The sequence below is a fragment of the Carlito syrichta genome, unplaced genomic scaffold (genome assembly GCF_000164805.1).
Source record: "Carlito syrichta isolate Samal-C Ts95f unplaced genomic scaffold, Tarsius_syrichta-2.0.1 Scaffold90623, whole genome shotgun sequence".
Lineage (NCBI taxonomy): Eukaryota > Metazoa > Chordata > Mammalia > Primates > Tarsiidae > Carlito > Carlito syrichta.
The window spans coordinates 265,965-290,136 of NW_007034719.1; the positions used below are offsets into that span (position 1 = coordinate 265,965).

The window sequence follows — 24,172 nt, forward strand, 5'->3', positions numbered from 1 at the left end:
ACTCTCCTGACTTCTCCTTCAAATATGGCTTCAGAATTGTGTCGTTTTTCTTTTCTTTTCTTTTTTTTTTCCGAGAAAGCAGGATTTATTGGGAGGACAGAAAAGCTCCCACAGCCAGAGGGGACCCAAAGGGGTTGCCCGTGTCATTTTTCTTAAAAAAAAAAAAAAAAGTGTACACTAACTATGAATTTCACTTCAGGAGAGTTGTAGAAAAGGGACACTGGGTCTGACAGAGCTGCTAACCCCTCATGTGGAGAAAGACACACTGACCTAGGAGCCAGAGGCTGAGTTCAAGCACAGCCTCCACAAAAGCCGACAAGCCCAGAACTCCTTGGAGCCTTGGCCGCCTTGCCTGGAACACGGGTCACAGGTGGGTATCCAGCAACGCATTGCCGCTGGTGTCAGACGCAGAGAGGGTATTTGCCACAAGAAGAAGTGCTGAGGGCGACTGTTCCTCCCTTCCTGTTACAAAACCCAGAGCCCAGATTGAAGGCCTCATAGGAAGGGCTCAGGTTTCTCCCGCCATACGTTCCGAGTATAAATCCTAACGGGTTCCCTCCTGAGAAGACCCAGCATGCCACGGGCTTGAGGCCCACGCCACAACACTCACGCCTCACATGCAGGCGAGCAGTGAGCACGCTGACTGGACGGGAGTTTAATGTGGGCTCTGCAACTCAAGGACCAGTGGAACTAAGAAAATCTAAGGGGAAAAAGCACTTGAATTCACAATACGTGTCCTATTGAGTAAAGAATTGTCAAATGAATGGAAACCTTTTCTCTTGGGAGAAACGTCTGAACCTAACTATTTTAAATTATGTAGATCTGGACATGTACGATGGCAGGGGGATTTTCCATTTTTGACAAAAGAAAGCAGCAGCAAGGGGGCATCAACGAGGACTAACTGGGGCCCAGGAACGGCAACACGCCGCCATAGTGCTTTAAGACGCTCCTTCCTCTCCAGTCTGAAAACAATCCCCGCGGTAGAGGCTCTCCTAGCGACGAGATGGCCTTTGTCTTCCTGCCATCCCTCACCCCGCACCTGCCCAAGCAGTTCTCCCCAGCTACAAGAACCTGAGTGTTAACGAGACTGAGGAAAGTGGAGAAGCCGTGCTCTTCGATGGCCACCCATGGCAAGCTTGGTCAAGACAACAAAGTGAGCCTCGGGAAACCACATACAGAGCCCCGAGTATCTTCAACCCTAAAGAGGCAAAAAGATGCACTCCAGAGAAAGAAACTGGCCTTATGCTTCGTGGTCACCCTTTCTGACTGCTGGCTTCTGGGGAGAATCAAAAGCCACTTCTGTCTCTGCTGATCAACATTACTGCTAGAGTAGCGAGAATAAGAGGCCCAAGCACTGCACAGCGGAATGAGTGAGCAAAGAACACGCCTCCGGTCACATCGCCACGTGGCTAACGGAGGCCTCGATCTTCCGCTTGTGAAATAAATGGCCTTTCCGCAGCCACTGGGCCAAGCACACAATAGCTGCCTGAAGCCCATCGCCCTGCCAGGAGTGGGAGCCAAGACAGATAAAACACAGGAAGACATTTACGGCACTCCATTCTGCGTCCACAGTGCAGCCTGCTGCCACCCAGACTCGTGCCTCCATTGTCCCCTCTAATGGCTTAATAAAACACAATCCTCAGGAGGAAAACAGCCACCTGAAAACGGCTCCAAGAAAAACCTGCCCTCACAAGGGTTGTGTGCTGCTCCCACGGGGAGGACACGACAGACCGACCGTGAGGACGTGCACTTGGGCAACACCACCCAGAGACTTTCCACCGCCACACAGAGCAGGTTCCTCCATGAATCGCCAACAAAGACGAAAGCAGGAGGAGCTTAGACCGGGACCAGTCATCACGTAGGAGGCAGGGGACCACAGGGATGGGGATGCCCACTTCACGCTGAGTGGGGGGCGTGTGGACAAGACACCCTGTTGGTATGACCTCGGCAGCACATTCTAGAGCCCGGGGGGGGGGTGTTCCAGAGACTCGAGAGGAACACGGTGGCTGAGGCCACGTGGAAGAAGCCTCGGAGGCTGGGGAAGGGTGGGCAGTGTGTTGACCACGGAAACGACAGCGCCCGGGACATCCTGCTCAGGCAAGCTTGGCGTGCAAACTCAAGAACACATTTTATGTTCCTATGGACTTTTTTTTTGTTTTTAAAATGCTCCTACGGTAAAACTTTTTATTTTGGTGTGTAACTTTTTATTTTGGTGTGTGTGTGTGTGTGTGTGTGTGTGTGTGTGTGTGTGTGTGTAACTACCATGGAAATGAAGTTAAAGACTCCTTCACCCCAAATTCCCTGGTGCTATCCCTTAACGCTCAAACACTTCCGGCTACTCAGCCAACTACTGCTCCATTTCCCAGTGCTGTATCCTTATCTTCCAGAAAGTGGCAGGAGCGGGCTTATATGGTTATGTAGCCTTTGGGGGCCATCTTTTTTCACTCACATCATGCCTCGAGACTCAGTCTACCCCTTTTGATTGCTGTATGGATGATCAGAGCCTGTTTATCCAGTCACCTGCTGGGGCACAACTGTGTTGCTTCTAGCTTTGATAATTATGAACAGAATGGCAATAAATATCCATGTTATGCTTTTCTATGGACACAGTGTTCATTTTTCTAGGATAAATACTCAGGAGTGGCACTGCTGGGTCAGGGGGCAAGTGCATGTTCAACTTTACATGAAACTGCCAAAATGGATGTACCATTTTGCATTCCTGCTAGCAATATATGAGAGTTCCAGATGCTTCACATTCTTGTCAGCACTTAATATTGTCAATATTTTCAATTTTAGACTTCCTAATGGGTCTCTAGTGGTATCCACCACACATGGTTTTAATCTGCATTTCCCTAATGGTTAACAATGCTGACCATCTTTTCATTGTTAATTTGTCATTCTTATGTCCTTTTTAGTGAAGTGTCTATTTAAAAGAATTGCATTGCTTTTCTTTCTGTTGACTTCTGAGAGTTCTTTATACATTCTAGATACCGTCCTGTGTGGGATATCTGATCTGCACCGATTTTCTCCCAGTCAGTAGCTTGTTTTCCAATTCTGTTAACAGTGTTTTTTATAGAAAATGTTTTGGCCTTGAGTAAGTCCTAAATCTTTCCTTTCGTGGATCCTGCTTTTGGTATTATGTCTAAAAACTCTTTACCTACTCTCAAGTTCCAAGTATTTCGGTTTTCTTCTAGAACATTTAGATTTACAACCATTTTGAGTTAACTCTGAATATAAAGTATGAAATTTAGGTCTAAGTGGGTTTTTTTGGGGGGGTTGGTTTGTTTTTTTTTGCTTAAAAATGTCTGATTGTTCCAGTACTGTGTTGAGAAGGCTATCCTTTCTCCATTGAATTTCTTTAGCACCTTCATCAAAAATACAACAGCCACGTATGTGTCAGCATACTCTGAACTTCTTCACCTGTTCCACTTACCTGTGTGTCTCTCCCCTCTCCAATTCCACAGCATTTTGACTCCTGTAGCTTAATTTTAATCTTAGGTTTGAGGAATGTGATTCCTCCCACTTTATTCTTCTTTTTCAAAGCAGGTTTAGCTATTCTAGGCCCTTTTTCTTCCATATAAACTTTAAAATCAGTTTATTCATATCTGCATAAAACTCTGCGGAGATTCTGACTGGTGTTATGTTAAACTGACAAGTTGGTTTAAGAAGCTCTGACTCCTTCCTACGTTTAGTGACCCCATCCAAGAACACAGGATGTTTATTCATGTCTTCTTCAGTTTCTTTCATGAGGTTGAGGTGAACTGCGAGTACTTTTGGGCCAACTGACTGTACAAAGGCCCTGTATTGGGGAACGGGCCAAGAGCATCCCCTAAGCCACCTGGTGTCCCAGCACAGAGCTCTCCTCTTGTCTGTGTGCGTGCTGCCATGCCTCTCTCCTAACTGGACCCAGCTATGTGCAGGCGAGCCTCTGTAGCCACCACACCCGAGGTGTCTCCACGCCGCGCAGACAAGCGCTGAGTCTGTCCCCCTCCCGCGTGTTCCCACAGCTGCTCTGGAACCAGCCGCTGGCCTGCAGTCCCCATTTAGCGCTTGCTTCTCCTAGCCCACACACCTCCCGGCAGCCTGTACAAAGACACTGGAGTGGGCTTCCAAGTGCTGCTGAAAAAAAAGGAAACGCTTCCTCTATTTTCCCTTGTTGACTCTCAGTGACTTCCAAGAAAAAAGGGGAAGAGGGCTGTTTTTGAAGCTGTGCTTGTACTCGTACACTTTTTGGTAAAGAAAAGAAGATGGCTGGAATGGGATGAAGGCTGTTGGTAAACACAGAAGACACTCTGGTAATGAAGAGGGTGGCCATGAAAGGAGACGGGTCAACAACCCGAGAGGACAAGTGGCGGTCCTGTTCTGAGCTCGCTCTTGGCTGGCAGTTCTAGAGGTGATGCTGGGTGGCTCACACAAGACTGTACTGCACCCTGTGGGGGTGCGAGTGCCTAGCAGCTGTCAGACGTGATGCCCTTCCAGAAGCCCTGGCGCCGAGCCCTCCGGCCTGAGATGTGAGAGGGAGAGGTGAAGGCACCCCAGGCTCAGCTATGCTCACCACCAGCCACCAGTCACACCAAGTCATCAGACAGCTTCCCCTCCAAATAATGGCAGTTCCCTTTATTTGGGACAGTTAGGACAAAATCATCTGATTTACAGATTTACCATCCACAGGACGTAGCCAATTTCCAAAAACTTGCATAAAATGTGAAATGTTTTCATTCTAAAGGAGTATTCCATTGAATACAATTTTGCAACCCAGGAAATATTTCCAGATCCCAAAGTCTCTTTGAGTCAAACATAACACATCCCAAACCTCGAGCTTCCCTGACCTTTCCAGGACGCTCTCTGTGAGCACGCATCCCTCACTCAAGCCCAGCTTGTAGGAGAGTCAAGTGAGCTTAACATCAATGGTGGGGGGAGAGGGGGGCGGTGATACCAGATGGCCAGGTCTACACTGGAAGTGTACTCACCTCATTGTGAATCCAGAGGGCGGGAGGGTGGTTTGTGTACTTCACTGCCAATTCTATCATTCTCTCTTGTTCTAGCAGTCTGGGACTGGAGCATATTGAAAACCCACCAACCACAGAGACTCCTGGGACAAAAAAATCAACCCTAGAAGAAAAGGCAGTAAATGATTGGTGTTGAGCAATTTTAAATGAAGGCAACAAATTAAAGGCAACTGATGAACCTTTAGCTAGACTAAGAACAAAGAAAAGATAAGTTACTAAAATCAAGAATAAAAGAGGGGACATCATCACCAGCCTTACACTAAACAAGGATTATAAATTAATTCTAGAACAACTGTATGCCAAAACACTAGTCACCTTACGTGAAACACAATTCCCAGAATGACACCAAGCACCAAACCCAACTCAAGAAGAAACAGAAAATCTGAACAGACCACAACAAGTCAAAGGATTGATCCATAAGCTAAATACACACCACAAAGAAAAGCTCAGGTCCAGAAAGTATCTTGATTCTGGTAAATGCTAGCAACATTTAAGGAAAAAATGAATACTAATCCTTCACAACTCTTTTAAAAGTAGAAGAAAACATGTCCTGACTCACTTTATGAGGCCAGTATCACTCTCACACCAAATGAGACAAAGACACTTCAAGAAAAGAAAACTACAGACTAATATCCCTTCTGAATAGATGTACAAATCCCAGGAACACGAAGTCGGCCCGGAGCCAACGTCAGACTTAACGTGAAAGGCCGGAGATCCCTCCTAGAGCAGGAACACGACAGAGGGGTCTACTCCTGCCACTGCCACTCGACATTGGACCAGAGGTTCTAGCTGGGCAAGTAAGCAAGAACAGGACACAGAAGCCATCCAGCGGAGGTGGAAAACACAGACGGCATGCTCTCACACACAGAGCAGGACACAGAAGGCATCCAGAGGTGGTGGAAGACACAGACGCCATGCTCTCACATGCAGAGCAGGACACAGAAGGTGTCCAGCCAGAGGAGGCGGAAGACGCAGACAACATGCTCTCACACACAGAAAATCCCAGGGTACTCACTAAAAAGATGAAAACTAATAAACAAGCTCAAGGCTGCAGGATACAATATACAAAAGCCAAGTGCACTTCCAACACTATCAACAAACAATTCAAACGTGAAATTCAGAAAAAACAATTCCATTTATAATAGCATTAAAAAAATCAGGAATAAATTTAACAAAAGAACCATAAATTTAATATAAGACTTGTACACTGAAAACTATAAAACATTGTTTAAAAAATTAAAAATCTAAATAAGTAGAAAACCTATGTTCATGTAGTGAAAGACTTGATATTGTTAAGATAAGAATACTTCCCAAATTGATCTACAGATTCAATGCAATATCTACTAAAAGGCTAGGTGGTTTCTTGCAGAAACAGACCAAATTGATCATAAAATTCACACTAAAGCTTGAGAAACCCAGAATCAGCACCAACAATCTTGGAAAATAATACATTTGGGGACTCACACCTCCTGACTGCAAGTCATGACAAAGGTACAGGAACGAAGGCACTGTGGTACTAATAAAAGAAGGACAGACATGGATCAATGGAAAAGAATCGCATGTCCCTAAATGAGGCCTTAAATGTATGGTCAACTGACCTTTATCAAGGGTACCAAGGCGACTAAGTGGCAAAAGAATCTACTCAACAATAGCACTGGAAGAACTGAATATCCACACGTAAAGGAATGATGTCGGACCTTACCTCACACCACACACAAATACTAAGTCAGAATGAAGCAGAGTTAAATATGTGAGCTAAAAGTATATACTCTTGAGCTGGGCATGGTGGCTCATGCCTATAATCCCAGTACTTTGAGAGGCCAAAGTGAGAAGACTGCCTGAGCCCACGGATTCAAGACTAGACTGGGCAACTTGGCGAGACCTTGTCTCTACAATAAATCAAAAAATTAGCTGGGCATGGAAGCACGTGCCTGTAGTGCCAGCTACCTGGAAGGCTAAAGCAGAAGGATCGCCTGAGCCCAGCAGTTCAAGGCTACAGTGGCCGTGAGCGTGCCACTGCACTCCAACCTGGGCAATCACAAAGTGAGGCTCTGACTCACAGAGTAAGGCTCTGACTCAAAAAAAAGTACACACTCATAGAAGAAAACACAGGAATAAAACTTCATGGCAATGGTTTCTTAGAGATGACTCCAAACCGAAGGGTCCAAGAAAAACAGGAGGGTTAGAAGACAATCCACAAAATGAGAGAAAACATTTTCAAACCATGTATGTCTAGTAAGGCACCTGTAGTCAGATTATATTTCAAAAACCTTATAACATAGTAATATAAAGACAGCCCAGATAAAGAATGGGCAAAATGTAAGTTACACTTCTTCAAAAGATGACCTATGAGTGGCTAATAAGCACACAAAAAGGTGCTCAACACCAACAGTCATTAGAGAAATGCCAATCAAAACCACGAGTTCCAGTCATACCTACTAGGATGGATCTAATAAAAAAGACAACAACAGCAAGTGTTAGTGGGGATGTGGAGAAACTGGAACCTTGCACACTGCAGGTAGAACATAAATGCTACAACCACTTTAGTTTAGTAGCACCTGCAAATGTTAAAAATGTGACTCAACAAGTCCACTCCTAGGTTTATACCCATGAGGAGTGAAACAATATGTCCACTCCAAAACTGGCCCATGAATGTTCACAGCACATCATTCCTAATAGCTCAAAAGTGGAAACAACCCAATGGCCACCAACTGATGACTACATGAACCAAATGTGGCCCAGCACACCACAGAATGAAGTGCTGACATGCTCCAACAAAGATGACCTTGAAATCAAGCTATGTGAGAGAAGCAGTCACAAAAAGACCACACATTCTACTGCAGGATTCCATGATGTGAAATGTTCAGAACACACAAATCTATGGGGACAAAACAGACCAGTGGCTGTCTCCAGGGACAGGACAGGAGGATGGGGTGTGAATGATAGCTGGGACAGGGTCTCTTTTTGGGACAGTGAAAATGTTCTAAAATTTCACAGGGCTGATGGCTGTACAACCGTGAATATACTAAAAACCTCTCTCTGAATTGTATACCTCAAGTGTGTGAATTTTATGTCTGATTTACATCTCAATATATGGCTTTTTAAAAAGTTTTTTCAAGTGCAATAAAAAGCAGCAGTAACAAATAAAGCAAAACAAACTCCTTCACTAGCATTTGCCCAACAGAAACAAGCCAATATGGCCTCTGTGGTGTGCAGGTCCTGGGTCCCGGCTCTTTCTCTGACCACACTCCCACAGTCCAGAACCCTAGCGAGGTCAAGCTTTCAGCAACTCTATGTCCCAGTACCTTGGTGGTAGAATTCTAGGAAGTGCCACAAACCTTGCCACATACCACGGGAAGAAAAGTTGATCGGAACCCAAGACCACAGAAGTCTCATCCCCTGTCCAGGAAATGAACGCCTCTGGCCAGGAGCTTCTCGAGAGCCACTACAGGACAAGCAGCAGCATCTCCCAGCCGCCTGCCATCCACGCGTGCACGAAAAGCACCAGGCCTGGCCTTGACTCCGAACGATACTGTCTCCTGACCACGGCCGCACGTGTCACCACGGCCTCAGCCCCGCTCCAGACAGGAGAGCTCCGTGACCCAGCCAGGCGACATTCACCTCGCCTGACTCCTCACGAACACTTCGCCTTCCCTCTCACTGCAGATAAGACAGGAGCAAAGGACTAGAGCTGGCAGCTGGCGTGCACTCCCCCGGCAGAACACGCTGGCAGAGAGGAGGGCACGGTCTCCACTCCCTCCCTGCGCAAAGATCAGGAGGCGGCTGGGGCGGCTTCGTCTCCTGAGCAACAGCGCCCCCTGCTGCTCGACGCCGACGAAGCCCTTTCCCAGGTGAGAGAGGGAAGCCTTGCCCCTGGAAACTGGACCCCAGTTACCGCCTTGGCCAAAAGGGACTCCACCGAGGAGCACAGAATTCGCGCTCTATAAAGACCACATCTGAGTAGATTTCAGAAAACACGCATGAGACGAATTCCATAAACATCGGTCCAAGAAAGAATGGCGCGTGTGCAGACTTTACAACTGGCCTCTGCAGGCCTGAACTCTGGGAGCCACCGGGTGAGGCCCGCTGCACCCAGATGAGGACCCAGGGGTGCCACGAGGCACCTGTTCAGCGACGACCCGCCAGACAGCATGTCCCGGCCAGAGGCAGCCCCAGGCCAGCACGCCACACGTGCAGCAGGGCTGCGTGGCGAGTCTGCCGTGGGAGAGCTCAGGCTTCTCACCCTCAGCCAGGCCAGTGCCCTCCAGTCACTCATACAAACACAGTAGTGGCACCTGCCTACCGTGGCACTGTGGGAGGCACCGAGATGCACGCATGTCTCACTCCCACCCTCACAAATTCACTCTCCGAGGAGGAAAACAAGACATGAAAGGGGCTCTGAGGGCAGAGGAGGGGTGGCAGTCCTACACAGGGCAGGAGTCAGGACACCAGGACACCACCGGGAGCTGCCCCAAGCTGAGCCTCAACAGACAGTGCTCCCCAGAGCGGCAGAGGAGGAGCCGGTGTGGACCAAGACGCCAAGGGACGCACAGGACACAGTGCTTGCTGCGGGTCCTGGGAGCCAGACCTGCCTATGGCCATGAATGCTCGCCTGTGCCGTCTGCTGGCCCCGCCGTGGCCCTGCGAGTGCAAGCACAGATGCCACTACAGTGTCTTTCCACCACAATGATCCTCTCAACCTGATTCTCAGTGCCCACTCCCCTACCCACTGCCAGGGCTTGACGTTGCTTTCTAGCATAAAAACGGACGTCATCCTGCTGAGAGGCACAGACACCCCAGAACCAAGAACTCCTTTTCCCGCCGCAGGAATGCCATGCCTGGCTCCCCCTCGGGGGCACACACTCCCCCCTCCCCAGCTCTGCACTGCAGGGCACCTGCCCCTGGCGCACTGGCAAGATGGCCTGAGGAGCAGTAAGGAACAGCAAGCACCGGCAAATGAGGCCCACCACGGCTCCTTCAGGGAGGATGGGGGCCTGAGCCGGGAAGTCAGCCTGCCGGGGAGGGCCCACCTCCTCGGTGGAGCCACACCTGGAGACGGCAGCCGCCACCCGTGAGGACGCGGCACTGGCTCCAGCCTGGGCAGTGCCGGTCTCTTGGCCGGGGAGGAGGCGCTCTGGCAGAGCAGGACTCACCAGCAGTGGCCGAGGAGCAGGCGGGGGCCTCCCAGGGGGGAGCCCGGCTCAGCTGCTCAAGGAGAGGGGCTCAAGGAGAGGGTTATGGATGGCTTCCTCTTTGGCCTTCTCTCTAGATCGACTGCTGAAGGCCCTGGCTCTGGTTTCCCAGTGCAGGAACTGGTCACCTCTGGAGGGCCCGCAGGAACACAGGCCATGCACGCACAGAGCCCTGAGGCCAGCATCTGCTGAGGGTGTCTACGTGGGCACCTGCGGCCCAGTCCGCTGGTCAGAACATTCACAGGGGCATTCAAGCTGGGCCAGGAGCCTTGCCCTGAGTCTGGGAGGTGTCAGGAGGTGTCAGAGCCCGGTGATGTGGGACCCAGGCCCATCTCCCACACGAGACGAACCCACAACAACCTCCCATCTCACAGCTCCCAAGCATGGGACCCAACTTCACAGCCACAAGGCAGTCCCGGTCCAGGCCCCTCCCCAGTCCCCACCCCTGACTCCAGAGTGCCACACGGAGGTCACGACTGAGCTGAGGGTTAGGAGAGCCCAGAGCACAGAGCCATCCTAGCAGCAACATGGAAGGGATGGCCACCACCTAAACAAAATGGCCACTCTGCACCGCTTCACAAGAACTGCTGACTATCCACGGGGGGTGGGGGTGGGGTGATCAGGGACCAGTGAGGTTACCCCTCACCAGCAGGTGTGGGTACTCCAAGCCCAACCCAAGAGGAGTCCAACAGACAGACACGAACACTGAGCCTGTGGTCGGTGAGATAACCAGACTCACGCACCGCATGGGCACAACACCAGGCCCACCCGCACCTTGAGATCCCCAGGGGCCCCTGTACACCCCTCCTTAGGAAGGACACAGGCTTTATCGGGCGGCTGCAGCCTGCGGGCTCCAACACACCTGCGGCGAACAGACCGCTCCAGTTGGGGGTTGGGTCCTGGCAGGATTCCGAGCTGAAGGCACGGAGACAGTGCTGGGCCCAGAACACACACGTGGCCACCAGGGAAATGCGGAAAGGCAGACCGTGACATCGAGCATTTCCACTTCCCAATGTAGTAATGCCACACCATTTCTGATGGGTAAATATGCTGCCCAACCCCCAAATAGCCCAAATGCATTTAATACGCATCACTGAACATGTGCAGAGATTGCAGTAAATTGCTTCACAAACGCAAATTATTGCAATCAGCATCTTGTTTTCGAGCCCTAAATTCAAAGGCAAACTATTCACACGAGACTGCTAACTCCTGCTATTACCACAGCCTCCTCTAACAAACCGTCCATCTGGACGGCGGAATTAGTCGGTGACTCCGCGAAGCACGCGAGGCTGGCAGGTCAGGAATTCATTCAGAAACGCGTGCTTTATTTAGACAAAGGACACACACACCCACACACCTGCCTGGGGAAAGGCAAGTGGCTCTCTTCACCGCTTGGCTTGAACTATGGCTCCCAAGACCCCAGAGGAGCAAGGCGCACGGGGCGGGCGCCCTATCAGCGCACGCGCGGGTCCTGTGGGCGCCCAACAGTCCCCAGAGTCCAGCGGGTCAGACTGGCGATGGGGTGGGGGTCTGACTGGGGAATCCTGACGACAAACCACGCAAACTGCCTCAACTCAACCCAGACAAGGCACAAATGCCGCAGAAGCCCCGTCGAGGGGGGTCAGCCCAGCCGAGACACCACCCCAGCCTTCCTTTCGGGCTGCTTTGCTGACTCCGTGCTGGACACAGAGCAGAGTCATTCTTGAAAGATGCACGAACCCCAGCCACACCCAGCTGAAGCCGACTCGACCGCAGAAGGTCGTGATGACGGGGCCATCAGCTCCACGGACCGCAGCTAGCTGCTCCGTCTGACTCTGGCGAACTCAAGACAGCGGTGTGGGCATGGCTGAGGGAGCCATGGGCTCCAACCCAGGAGGGCGCCAAGGTCAGGAGAGGAGCCGGCGTCTCCCTGCCACAAAAGACTCGCCCAGAAGGGAAACAACCGAGAATTCGCTCAGGGAACACCTAGCCACAGAAGTCCTTTCCTGAAGGAAAATAATCTCTTCTACCTCATGGCACCTTCTGGAACACCATGCTTGGAAAGCAGGAAGGCCACTTACCACTGGCCAGCTTTGAAGGAGAAATCCTGGTCGGCTACCTGCAGGCGGAGGCTCCTCACTGTCGGCGACTCCCTGGCCACTCCACACACCCTGGCCGCTGACACCACCTACAACCAAAACCAAAGCTGAGCGGGCTGGGCCAGGGCGACACAGCACGGGGCACCCAGTGGCGGCCTCCTGGGATTGAAACTGCCCAACAAGGCCAAGCATACTTGCTTCGGTTCTGCCCACAACCTAATTTTCAAGGGATGTGCTTTCACGCCAGCTTCATCTCATCCTGCAAACTGTCCCCTAGAGACTCTCCCGTATGCCCTGCCATGCCACAAATGGCTCCTGGAGGGAGCACTGCCCTGCCCGTCCGCCGGCGCCCACCACATGCACCTCCGCTGCACCTGCATGCAAGCCTGGGACGACTCCCTCCTGAGACGAAAAACGGGACTAGGGCCCTCCAGCCAGGTGACAGCTGCCTGTGTCTGTAGCATCTAACGGAAAACAAATCAGGCTTCGCCCTTTGGGTCTTTGTTTTGATGAATGTTTTTCCAATACGTTTATTATACACTATTTTACAAAACAGAAAACAGCTCACAGCCTTCCAACAACCACAGCAAGGCCATGTGAGCAGCACGGCCACAGATGCTGCGCTGATCTCCGGAAGGCCCTGGGAGGTGGACTCGGGGACACCGAGATGGGCGCCCCCCCCCCTCGCTGCAGCACCCTCTAAAGCACAGGGTCTCGCCTTTTTTCCTTCCATCCTTCCTCCTGCAGTTTTGGGCTTCCCTTCTGCCCCTAAACCAGGACATCTTTCCAAGCAGGGAAAAGACAGCTGACTCCGTCCTCAGCTCACCCTTCTGCTCCCCTACCTGTGACAGCAACTCAAACTGGCAGCAGCTGACCACACGCAGCCTCTCCTGGGAGGGTGCCCTCTGCTCCTCCCTCCACAGGGTGCCCCGGGAATCTGCCAGGGTCAACCAACGTGCACCTGCACTTGTTCCGCCAGGCCTTTTCCCCAAGAGGACTCCTGGTCTCATCAAACAACCGGCAGGAGGCCATTCTGAAAATCCACTGGAATCTCCCGATGGATGGTGGTCGCCCTCGCCACCTCGGCATGTCTTCCGACGCAGCCCGCCTTCCTCTCTCTCCCATGTCAGAGCGCTCGCCTCTTTCTCTGTGTGAGCCCCCCTCTTCCTGCTCTTCCGAAAAGCAAGGGGTACCTCTGCACCTGACCTCTTGGGAGCCAGGCCCATCGGTCACAGCCCTTTCCTCTCTCAGCACCTTCCTATCTCATCAGACCCGATCTCGAACGCCATCTGCTCGGCCTGAGCAATTCAGCAGAATGCAGGAAGCAGTGGGTTGTTCTTTCCCAGGCTGTGAAGTGGACTGCTGGGACCAAATCCTGGCTCCACCCCACCCAGCTGGGTGATCTGGGCAAGCTGCAGGGGACCCTCAGCCACACGCTGAGAATATCAACACCTAAGCTCTCAGGGCTGCGGGAGGATTAAAGGAGGTGACACACACAGGGGTGCTTACTGCACTGCAGGCCCACAGAACTCATCAAGTGTTGGACATAACACAGTCATAGGCCCCCTAGAGACGTGTCGGGCAGTGATGGACCACACCTGTGACAGTGGTCCCGTAAAAGTAGGTCACCGAATCTTTATGGCACCTCTTCTATGTTCAGATATGTTTAGAGGCACAAATCCTCACTACCGTGTTACAGCAGCCTACAGGATTCCGCACAGTCACATGCGTGCTGTACAGCTGTGTAGCCTGGGAGCCACAGGCTGGACCACATAGCCCGGTGTGTAGCAGGTTAGACCATCTGGGTTTGCCTAAGTCACCCTATGATGCACACACGACGACGGAAGCACCCAACGGAACTTGCCCGGCGTCAGGCGGCGCATGGCAGCATTTTATTGCATCAACCAGGGCTAACTCTTTTGCATTTGCTTGTGCTACATCACGTTACACTTTGTTCATTTGTTAACATGCGCGTGACCGTACCAGTGCTGCACACAGGACCTTGCAGCCTGAGCATGGCACGCTCAGGGGCTGCTCACAGGACAGCAGGGTCCTGCGTGGTGCGGTGTGGGGGCTTATACACCACAGCAACCTGTCTTACCGATTCTCTCGCCGGTGCAGACTCAACAGCCATCCTGCCCCCACGCTGCGTGAGACGCCTGCCCACACCCCTCGGCAAGACGAGGTGCCTCCTCAGAGGCAGAATCCCCTTTCCTGACGCTCTCCTGAGCCGCAGGTCACAGGGCTTCTCTCCTGCAACGTCTCCCAAGGTTGGCCGATGTCCTCCCGAACCACCACCTCAGTGTCCAGCCCTGGGTCTCCCCTCCCTGACCTCTGGCCCTCAGGCCCCTCCTGTGTCGCTCCCGGGCCCTCTCACCACCACTGCCGCTCCCACATGTCCGGTGGGGTGTTCCCGACACTGCCTCACCCTCTCCTTGCTCCAGTCGACGCCCCCGGGCCCCGCTGCAGCCCATCACCATCTTCTGCCAGGCACAGGCTCACTCCTGCACTCCCCAGCAACAGCAGCTGACACCCAAGGAAGGCTCGTCTCAGGGACAGACGGGGGCTGGCTTCGACGCAGGCAGGACTTGAGAGTGCATGCGTGCTGGAGGGCCAGGCAGGGCTGGGCGTGGCCACATCCCTTCACACTCTGAGAGCGCAGCCACCATCATCCAGCGGGTGAGGAAACCAGAAGGCTTGGTGATGTGCTCCGGGTCGCCTGGCCAGGAACCACCAAGCCAGGATCCCAGACGGGCTTGGCCCTTGCCACCCGAGGGGCCGGCCCCCGTGCTGAGCTCGCTATGTGCACACCCGAATCCAGCACCTCCGTTCCTTCCACAGACATCTCCTGAGATGGTGCCTGACCTGGGAATGGGGACGCAGAGATGGGGCTACAGAACCAGCTCTTTCCATCAGCCGATCTTCAATCCCGGACACACCTGGGACACATGGTCAGACATGTCCCCAAGTGCTACATCCACATGCATGCTTGGACTCTGTCTGGCACTCTGGCCCTAGCACAATCATTTCACACGCCCTGCTCATGTCTCGTCCTTCCCCTGCCTATCTGCCACCACCCTCAGCTGCAAAGTTCTTATTCAAACTACCACCCTGGCCTCTTCCTTGTGTCTCTCAAAGCAGGCCACAGGCAAATCTTCCTCTTGCTCCAACCTCACTGAGTTACTCCCACCTCAAAACCTTCAAGGGCTCTCTACTGCCCAACTACAAAAAAAACCAAAAGGCTCACACCAGCACAAGCTCCTCGGGGGTCGTGGTGCTAGTGGTTTTCCAACCTGATCTCCTTGAAGGTCCTCGACACTGGCCCACCACCCAGCCCCGCCCAGTCCTCTGGCATGCACACACTCTCAAGTCCTGCCTGCCAACCTCCTGTCCCGCTTCTGAGCCCCGCTCAAGTACGCCCCCGCCAGAGGTCTTTCCTCTCCTCTCCAGTCTCTCAACTCTACCAACAGAAACTCTCCAACTTTCTCGTCCTATCTGGCACATGCTAATTACACCATCAATATGCGTGTGCATGTCTTCCTACCACATGGACCCCAAGCCTCCTGCAGTCAGGTACTGGGCAGACTGTACACCTACCAGCTCCCCAGATCACACGTGGGGCCCAGCACAGCAAGGTCAGTTGGTATTTACAGAATGAACAAAACTCTAACTTAAAGCCACTTAAAACTGGTTTTGGGAACAGATTGGTAGACGTTCAAGAGCCCTTTGCTGTTTAAAAAAACTAGATTCAGCTGGGTGCAGTGGCTCAAGCCTGTCATCCCAGCACTCTGGGAGGCCGAGGTGAGAGGACTGCCTGAGCCCACGGGTTCAAGACTAGCCTGGGCAACTTGGCGAGACTTCATCTCTATAATAAATCAAAAAATTAGCCAGGTGTGGTAGTGTGCGCTTGTAGTTCCAGCTACTTGGAAGGCTGAGGCGGAAGGATCGCCTGAGCCCAGTGGATTGACGCTGGGGTGGCTGTGAGTGTGCCACTGCCCTCCAGCCGGGGCGACGGAGTGAGACTCCAACTCAAAAAAATCCCAAAAAACTAGATTCATGTGCAAAAATGTGGGAGCGGAAGGGAGAGCAGAGGCTCTGGCATCTTCCTCCGTCTGCCACACTCCATTTTAAGAGCCGTCTTACAAAGCCTGTAGTAGGAATCATCAGCAGTCTTGCCATTACTTCAATATTCCCATTTTTTAAGTGTTTACAAAGAAGTCATTTTATAAACATGCATTATTTTCTTTCAATACCATAATCTATTAACACATAGCCAAGAGCGAGATGATTTCATTTCTAACAGCTCAACTGGCATCTGTTGGATTCCTTATCAAAACTAGAGATGAATAAGCTTTAAACACCCCCAGAAGAGTCACCTGGTGGCAGTAAAATTAACATTCATACCGTTGCAAGAAGAGAATTCCAGCTGAATTCTCTTCCAGTACCTCATCATCAAATGCTAGACTATGACCAATGAATCCTTAATCATCTCCTAGTAACCCAAATACAAAATCCGGCGAAGACAGGAGAACAGTGGCACTTGTGTTACACGCCTTCCATCTAGACGGCATCCGTGACCAGAACCCTTTCCAGATGTACCATATTTACTGGAATACAGGCTGAGTCTGTTCTATCTGAAACGCCCGGGTCCAGAAATGTTTCAGATTTCAAATGTTTCAGATTTTGAAATATATTTACTGGCTGCGTATCTCTAATCTAAAAATTCCAAATCCGAAAGGCTCAAATGAGTACTTCCTATGAGTGTCATGTCAGTCCTCAAAAAGTTCTGGATTTTGCAGCATTTCAGATTTTGGATTTTCAGAGCAGGACTACTCAACCTGAAATACAAACAGTCCCACACCTATCACTCTTTGCCCCAAGAATGTGGACAAGACTGTTGTAAGTGGTGCACAGAATACTTCGCCCGGTTCGTCTTTTGCAAAGACGTGCCTCCTCCTCACTTTTTTATTTTGCTTACTTAATACAAACACGGCATCCCATATAAAGGTTCCCAGCAATGTGGATTAAAAACATTAACAAAATCGTTCTGAAGGTCACTTGTGTATTTTCTTCCAACATTAGTTCCTATAAGCAGGGCCTGTAACCGTGGTCCCTGCTGTACGCCCTTCTTCAGCATTTGCACTGAACAAGCAAAACATAATCAAGAAACTGTATATTTCAACACTTATACGAGGGGGACCCAGAAAACCCCAAAGTACCTTTTGGAGGGCAGGCCCCCAGTTGTATACTCTGAACTTGTTCCTCTGGATCAAACAGTCCACCAAAGTTTTTATCTGGAAGTTTTGAGCAGGTTGTGTCTCAGTTTGTGGGAGAAACGTCTGGAGTGGTCGCCAAGAGGTGACAGGTTCTTCCACCATGACAACGCACCTGCCCACACCATATCAAGGTTCAGCAGTTTTTACCCCAAACCGCATGACCCCCATGCCCCACCCTCCCCGTTCACCTGATCTCGCCCCTAGCATCTTTTTTGTTTGTCTCCCCTATGAAAAAGCCTTCAAAGGGCAACGTTTTGCAGACGTGGAAGAGGGAAAACAAAAAATGGCAGAAGCACTAAAAGCTGTCAAAATTGACAAGTTCAAAACTGTTTTGAGCAGTGGAAAAAGCATCTCGATAGGTGTATTTTGTCAAACAGAGTAGTGAGATGGTGACTAAAATCTAAACAAAGAAGAATACACATTTTTTGATAAATAAATTCTGTGTGTTTTGGGGTGCCCCTTGTACTTGCCCCTATACTTAATAAATCAAACAATTTCCCAACTGAAACCTCAACTACTCAACCAGCCATGTTCTAAGCTAAAACACATGGCAGGAAATGAAGCTTTCCATAAAAAATCATTTAAACTCTTCTACTGTTCAGTAAAATAACAACACATTTGCCAACTTTTACGAGTACACATTTTTAACGCTTAGACAGAGTCAGCATTTGAAAGGAAATTCCATCACACACATCTAAAAAGCTGGTTCCATATAGGGTATTTTGATGTTTCTGCTGGTGCGGAAGCTCTGTACAGGAAATACTTTTCTTCGGAAACCTGGCTAGCTTTCCCTGTTCACACCCATTCATTCACTTTCTGGCTTAAAAAATTCAGCCAAGATCAGGATAAAAAATGTTTTTCTGGTTCAGAGAACTTCAGAATCGAAGGACTTGACATCAAGAAGAGTGTGTAATTTTATACATAAGGACCCCAAGACTCAGAGACATCATTTAACTGGCAAGAGAATACCAACCAGATGTGTGGAAATCTGAGGAAAAGCAGCCGAGTTTGCACAAGTGACTTCCCAACAAAGGCAGACCACGACATTTCCATCAGCTGCACCTCTCAAGTGGCAAATGCCGGTTGCCACCACACCCCAGAATGGCAACGCGGCTCATTGCAAAGGCGACCCCCCACTGGGCTGGCCCCCCTCTCTGCTTGTCCCGCCTTCACACCACGACAGTCCTCTTGCCTGCGTCACCCCCCATCAGGACGGCCCCCCGCGTGTGACGATGTCAGCAGCAGCGAGCGCCCGCGGCACTTGACACCCAGCGGCCGCTCCCTCCTCCTGACACGCCTTCCTCCCACTCTGAGGACACTCCACGCCCCTCCTTTCTGCCCGGCCGGCCCCCCTGCCTTGCTCAGCCTCTCCGTGGGGACACCGGGGTTGCGTCTTGGGCCTCGTCCCCACACTCTGCATGGCTTCGGCTTCCCACTTCCAGCAGTGAACGCCAGATTCGCACACCAACAGCCCACGTGAATCTCTACTTCAAGCCCAACTCCGCCAACCCAGAACTCTTTTTTCTCCCAAATTCTCTTCTTGTTTACTTTAAACAGCAGTGGAATCACAACAGCAGCGGAAATGGCACCTGAACTCCCACATACCCAAGACCCAATTTCAGCAGCTGACGTGAGCTGGTCAAACTCGTGCTGTCTCACTTCATCTGTAGCTCCATCCACCTCCCCCGACCCCACCCGCGCTGTTCCGAGACCAAGCGACCTCCCTCCTCCACACGGACTTCTCTGCATCGCAACAAATGCACGCCACCACCCCCGCATCACCACCTGCCAGATGATCCAGCCCAGAAGCACGGAATCCTCCCAGCTCCCTCTACTTCTCCTCAGTTGACACTCCCAGCCCCGCACCTGTGGTCGCCAGCCCTCCCTCCCAGGTCCACGCCACCACTGCCTCCCCACTCCAAGCCACCATCCTCTCAGGGGACTAAGCCACAGCTTCCAAGCAAAGAGATGCCCATTTAAAATGTCAACTACCCGCTTCCCTGCTTACACTCTTCGCCGCCCTCAACAGCACCCAGCTCCGGCCCGAAGCCCAACTTCGCCACCGGCCCGGCCCTCCCGCACACGCCTTCTGGGCCCTGCTCTCCTCCGACCTGCCCTGCACCGTAGCACAGCGCGGCTCTCGCCAGTCCCTCCGCCCCGAGTGCTACGTGCACGGCCGGCTCCTCTCCTGGCTGCGCCTCGCTGCTGGTGTGGCAGCCACTGCAGAACTGTCCCCAGCCCGGCACCCAACCCTCCCGTGGCCCGGCTGGTCCCTCCACGCGTGTGCCACATCTGACTGCTCCGGATGTCGCACCAGAACGAAGCTCCCCTCACAGCAGGGCTGTGCCGGCCTCCACCCGGCTGTGTCCCCGGCGCCGAGAGCAGGCTGGGCACGGGGCAACACTCAGCACACGCCTGCTGAACGTCTAAACGAGACTCAGCTCGCCGGCGAATCCCTTAGGGGAAACGAAAGCAGCCTGGCCTCTTACCTTGCTTATTGACTGAACACCCGAGTGCCAGTGAGAGGCATGGCCTCTACATTCAGACCACAGCAGCGGGGTCTGGGCATCGCTAAGCAGAAGCAGCCCCGCAACTTCCTGTTCTCCCAGCTCACACCTGGGCAGACAGTGGAGTCACCGGCGTCATCACCTCATCTCTCAAGAGGGATAACGTCACCACTTCTACCTCTAGGTGACTCATCCAAGGCAGTGCGGGTGATCACCACAGGGCTGGGGAGGTGACTATGTGGTACTATGCTACTTGGTGCAGCAGGTATTGAGCACCAACGGGATGCCTACCCAGGCTGGGTACTACGGCTACAGAGCTGCTAAGCTGGCCTCCCCCAAGGAGCCTCCCTTTCTCCGTCAACTTTGACTTGCAGCAGGGTGACCGACAGAGCCCTAAGAGCCGTCCAGGGCCAGCAGAGGACACCACTTAGAGCCACTCCACTGTGGCTAGCCCCCTAGCGGCCAAGAGCCACCTCTCAGGGACGGTGCCCGAGGCCACCCACACCCACCTGCTTGTCCCTGCTGCCGTGTGCTGAGGTTGGGAGGGCCAAGCACTGCTCATCCAGGCGAGATGACCTCTGAAAGGCTCTTTGACCGTCAAGCTCTAATACCCAAAGCAAAGACATGCACAACTGCTGAGAGCGCCACCCGTTAAAAAGACGGCACCCTCCTCCAATTGAAGGCGGCCACGTCAGCACACAACCGCCTCAAGCTGCATAGGGGACGGCTGGAGAGAACTGCAAAGACTGAGCTCGGGACACAGTCTGCTCTCCAGCAGGGCAGCCCGCCTGGTCCAGGCTCAGGCCTCAGCAAAACCACAAGGCAGGCGGGTTGTCGGCACTGGAAACCAGCCCTGGGGGCTGTGGGATCCCAAGGCCCTCCAACCAGGGGGTCCTGCCCTGTGACTTTATTAACTAACCGCTGCCATCAGTAACCCCTCTTTTTGCAACCAGTAACACGCTCTCATTAAACCGTGTCTGTCTGAACCAAGTGCCACATCCTGTTGCCGTAACATAAAGAAAGGCTGAACGGTCAAAGGTCTGAGTTCAAGGACCGAGTCCTCCACTAACTTGAGCGAGACCCTTAAACTTGGTCAACACTCAAGACAGGACCCTTTTAGGAGTGAAGGTGGCGCTCTTGATAATCACACCAGGCCAATCAGGAAGCAGAGTCAGTCCATCTGATTCTCGGAGTCCTAGTTCCCTCACCTGAACTGTGAATTCAGATCCCCACACCTCCCCCATGGGATGGCTGTGAGGGCCAAGGAACCACCTACGGTATAACTGAGTGCTTTGTAAACAAAAAGGCAACAGTAGACATAAGATATTGCAGGACAGAGCGCAGGTCTCAAAAGCAAACCAGTACATTGAAACAGAATTAGCAATATTTTCAAAATTAATTAGGTGCTCAAAGTCCCACTGAAATCTGAGGGCAGGGACTCGTCTATCAATTCCAATGCTGTGACCCCTGGACCCAGCTTAGGTCTAGCATATTTCCAGATGAATACATGAGTGCATAACAAGGAGTAATTCATTGCCAAATCTCCCTTCACATTGATGACTGGAGAACACCTTGCTCAGTGAGCCAACCAATCCTCTACAGAGGCCAAGTACAACGTCACCCCTCTATCAAAATGTTAGTCTCGCCTGAACAATCCTTACTGCACTACAATACTCCTAACTCTTATCTCCTTGAGATTTCTAGGGCTACCCAGACCGCTCATTCTTTGAGTCTCAAGAATAAAACGTGAACTTGAACACAAACAGCCAAATGTCATTCAATTCAGAGTGTGGTTTCCTGCATCAGCATGACCTCAGACAGGCAACATTTACTGGCCCAAGTAGGGAGCAGGAACATCATAGAAAGGTCACTCAATGACTTCCCAGAGGGAACACAATGCCCCCAATGGAAAGGACCTTTCTGGGGGAGTGCCCCATGAGGACCCACTCCCAGAGCGGCAGCAAGGTCCTTTTCCTGGGAATGCTTAGCTGGAGCTTCCCTCGGGCCCTGAGACACTCCTGGGTGCTGCTTTCCCTCTGTCACGCGCAGACGACTTCTGATCCTCAGGCTGCCTCAGGGACTTGAACTACAGAGCAAGTGACATGTAAAGAGCACACCTGCCACAGCAAGGAAAGACAGGAGTGACGATGTGACGGTGAGAAGCTGGTCTGGCTGTCATGGCCCAACCTCAGGTGATATTTATTTGGACAAGTCCAAGGTGGAGCCCTAGAGTGCTGAGGCACTCTCTGGAGCCCTTGTGACCATTAACGCTGAGGAGGTGGCCCCAGACATCATACAGCTTTCTCCAAGACCCCCTCTCTTCCCAGTTCTCATTCTGTCTGGGAGTGGAAATTAGAAACAAAAGAGCTGGAATTGAAGATTTCTTCTTCTAAGATTGAAATCTTAACCCTGTAATTTTCTAACTTGCCAGCACTAAAATTCTCAACTTTTCAATCACACTACTAGAGTTTACATTAACTTTTTTTGTGGTTAACCCAAACGTGGCTCAAGATAACCCCCCAAAGTCCCAAGAATTTTGTCCTCTAAAATTCTGAAATGACTGTTCTAACTCAGGGACTGGCAAACTGTGACCAGGGGCCAGACCTGGGAGTTTGGTGAATAAAGTTTTATTGAAACACAGTCACACTGAATTGTTTACACATCGTCTAAGCCTCTTTTCACACCCCAAAGGCAGAGTTTAGTAGTTGTAACTAAGACAGCACGGCCTGTAAGGCCACAATATTTACTATCTGGCCCTCTACAGATCATTTTTCAACTCCTGTTCTAATTCTACCTGCCTCAAAATACAACAGGAACAATTATAGCTCAAGCCTGTTAAATCACTTTTTCTTCACAACTGGCAAGGCCTTACTTTGCAAAAAGAAATCCTAACAAGTCCTATATTTACAAAGTCAGCATTTTTGTGTGTTGAACAAACGAAAAAAAATATTTTCAGATTCATCATGAGTAGGAAAAGTGTATTTGCGCACATGGCCCTAAATCTATTCTGCTGAATGAATTTTACAGATTTCTCAAAAAACCATCAACTTAAAGCTGAACCAACACACACAACACCCTCAGTCCTAAAGCAATTTTCTGAAAGTAGAATTAGCTTTTTTAAAAAGTAGGGCCTAAACAATATGCCTATCAATACACAAAAGTAAACTACTGCAATAATATAATTTCTGACCATGTTTGTAGAAGTACATAAACCTTTTTATATGATAGTTTTTTATCATTAGTTTAGACTTACAACACTAACCTAAATATATCTGAATACTGAGAAACATTCAAAACAGCAAAACCAAATATTCAATTTACATCTTCAAATAAAAACAGGGCTCCTCACTGAGGCACAGGTGAGGTCTCCTCCTCCTCAGCCCTTGACACCACGTCAGCGGCAGATTTGCGTTCTAGAGTCTGAATACATGGGAGAAAACCTGGGCATGAGAAGGGCAAAAGCTCGTCCAACCTCCCGCTCCCAAATGGCAGGGCTTCCCCTTGAAAACAAAGCGACAGTGGGGATGGGAACAAGGACTTGAGAGATGCTGCCAAAAAACAAAAAAACAGAAGAAAAAGAAAAACAAAAGGTAAGCCATTGTAAGATGTAGGTTTTGAAAGAAGTGCTGGCCCTAGAATACGCCCTGGGACATCACACTTGGAGGGGCGTCCTCAATTGCTGCCATACACCCTTCACCAAAAGGGCATCCACCCACTCCAAGCTCAAAGGAGAGAAAACAAGCACTTCCTTGTTATCTTTTCAAGCCAGCTCTCTTATGTCCTGCTCAGAAAATTTCTCAGCAGAAAAACAAACCTCCCTGACTGTCCATCAGGGGGACCCGACTCATTGAAAGCCCCACCTAGAAGCAGGAACTCTGTGAACGCCGTCCAGCTGGAAAACCCCCCAGGTCCCAAAGATACAAACCTCCCGGCGAATGACACTCGCAGTCCGCTCCAGGTGATCTGTTTTCCTTCTGGACTTCATCATGCTTTAACAGAAAGGAAATCCGGTTATTGAGAACTATCCTCCTTTCCTGCAATATCAAGGCTATCCAAAACACAACATAGCATTAGGGGGCCCACAGACCAGCAGTGAACATGTGTCATCGA

At 51.0% G+C, this 24,172-nt stretch overlaps 1 protein-coding gene across 2 annotated transcripts in view; it reads right to left on the reverse strand.

Moving 5' to 3' along the window:
* The window catches only part of OXNAD1 (oxidoreductase NAD binding domain containing 1), a 34,869-nt gene that overhangs the window by 3,354 nt on the left and 7,343 nt on the right, over positions 1-24,172 (reverse strand). For both annotated transcript variants that reach the window (XM_008058905.1, XM_008058899.1), the window contains exons 3-5: positions 23,988-24,051; positions 12,262-12,368; positions 4,971-5,112 (exon numbers count right to left, since the gene is read on the reverse strand). In XM_008058905.1, the coding sequence (XP_008057096.1) occupies positions 4,971-5,112; positions 12,262-12,368; positions 23,988-24,051 (313 nt within the window). The remainder of the gene's footprint in view (positions 1-4,970; positions 5,113-12,261; positions 12,369-23,987; positions 24,052-24,172) is intronic.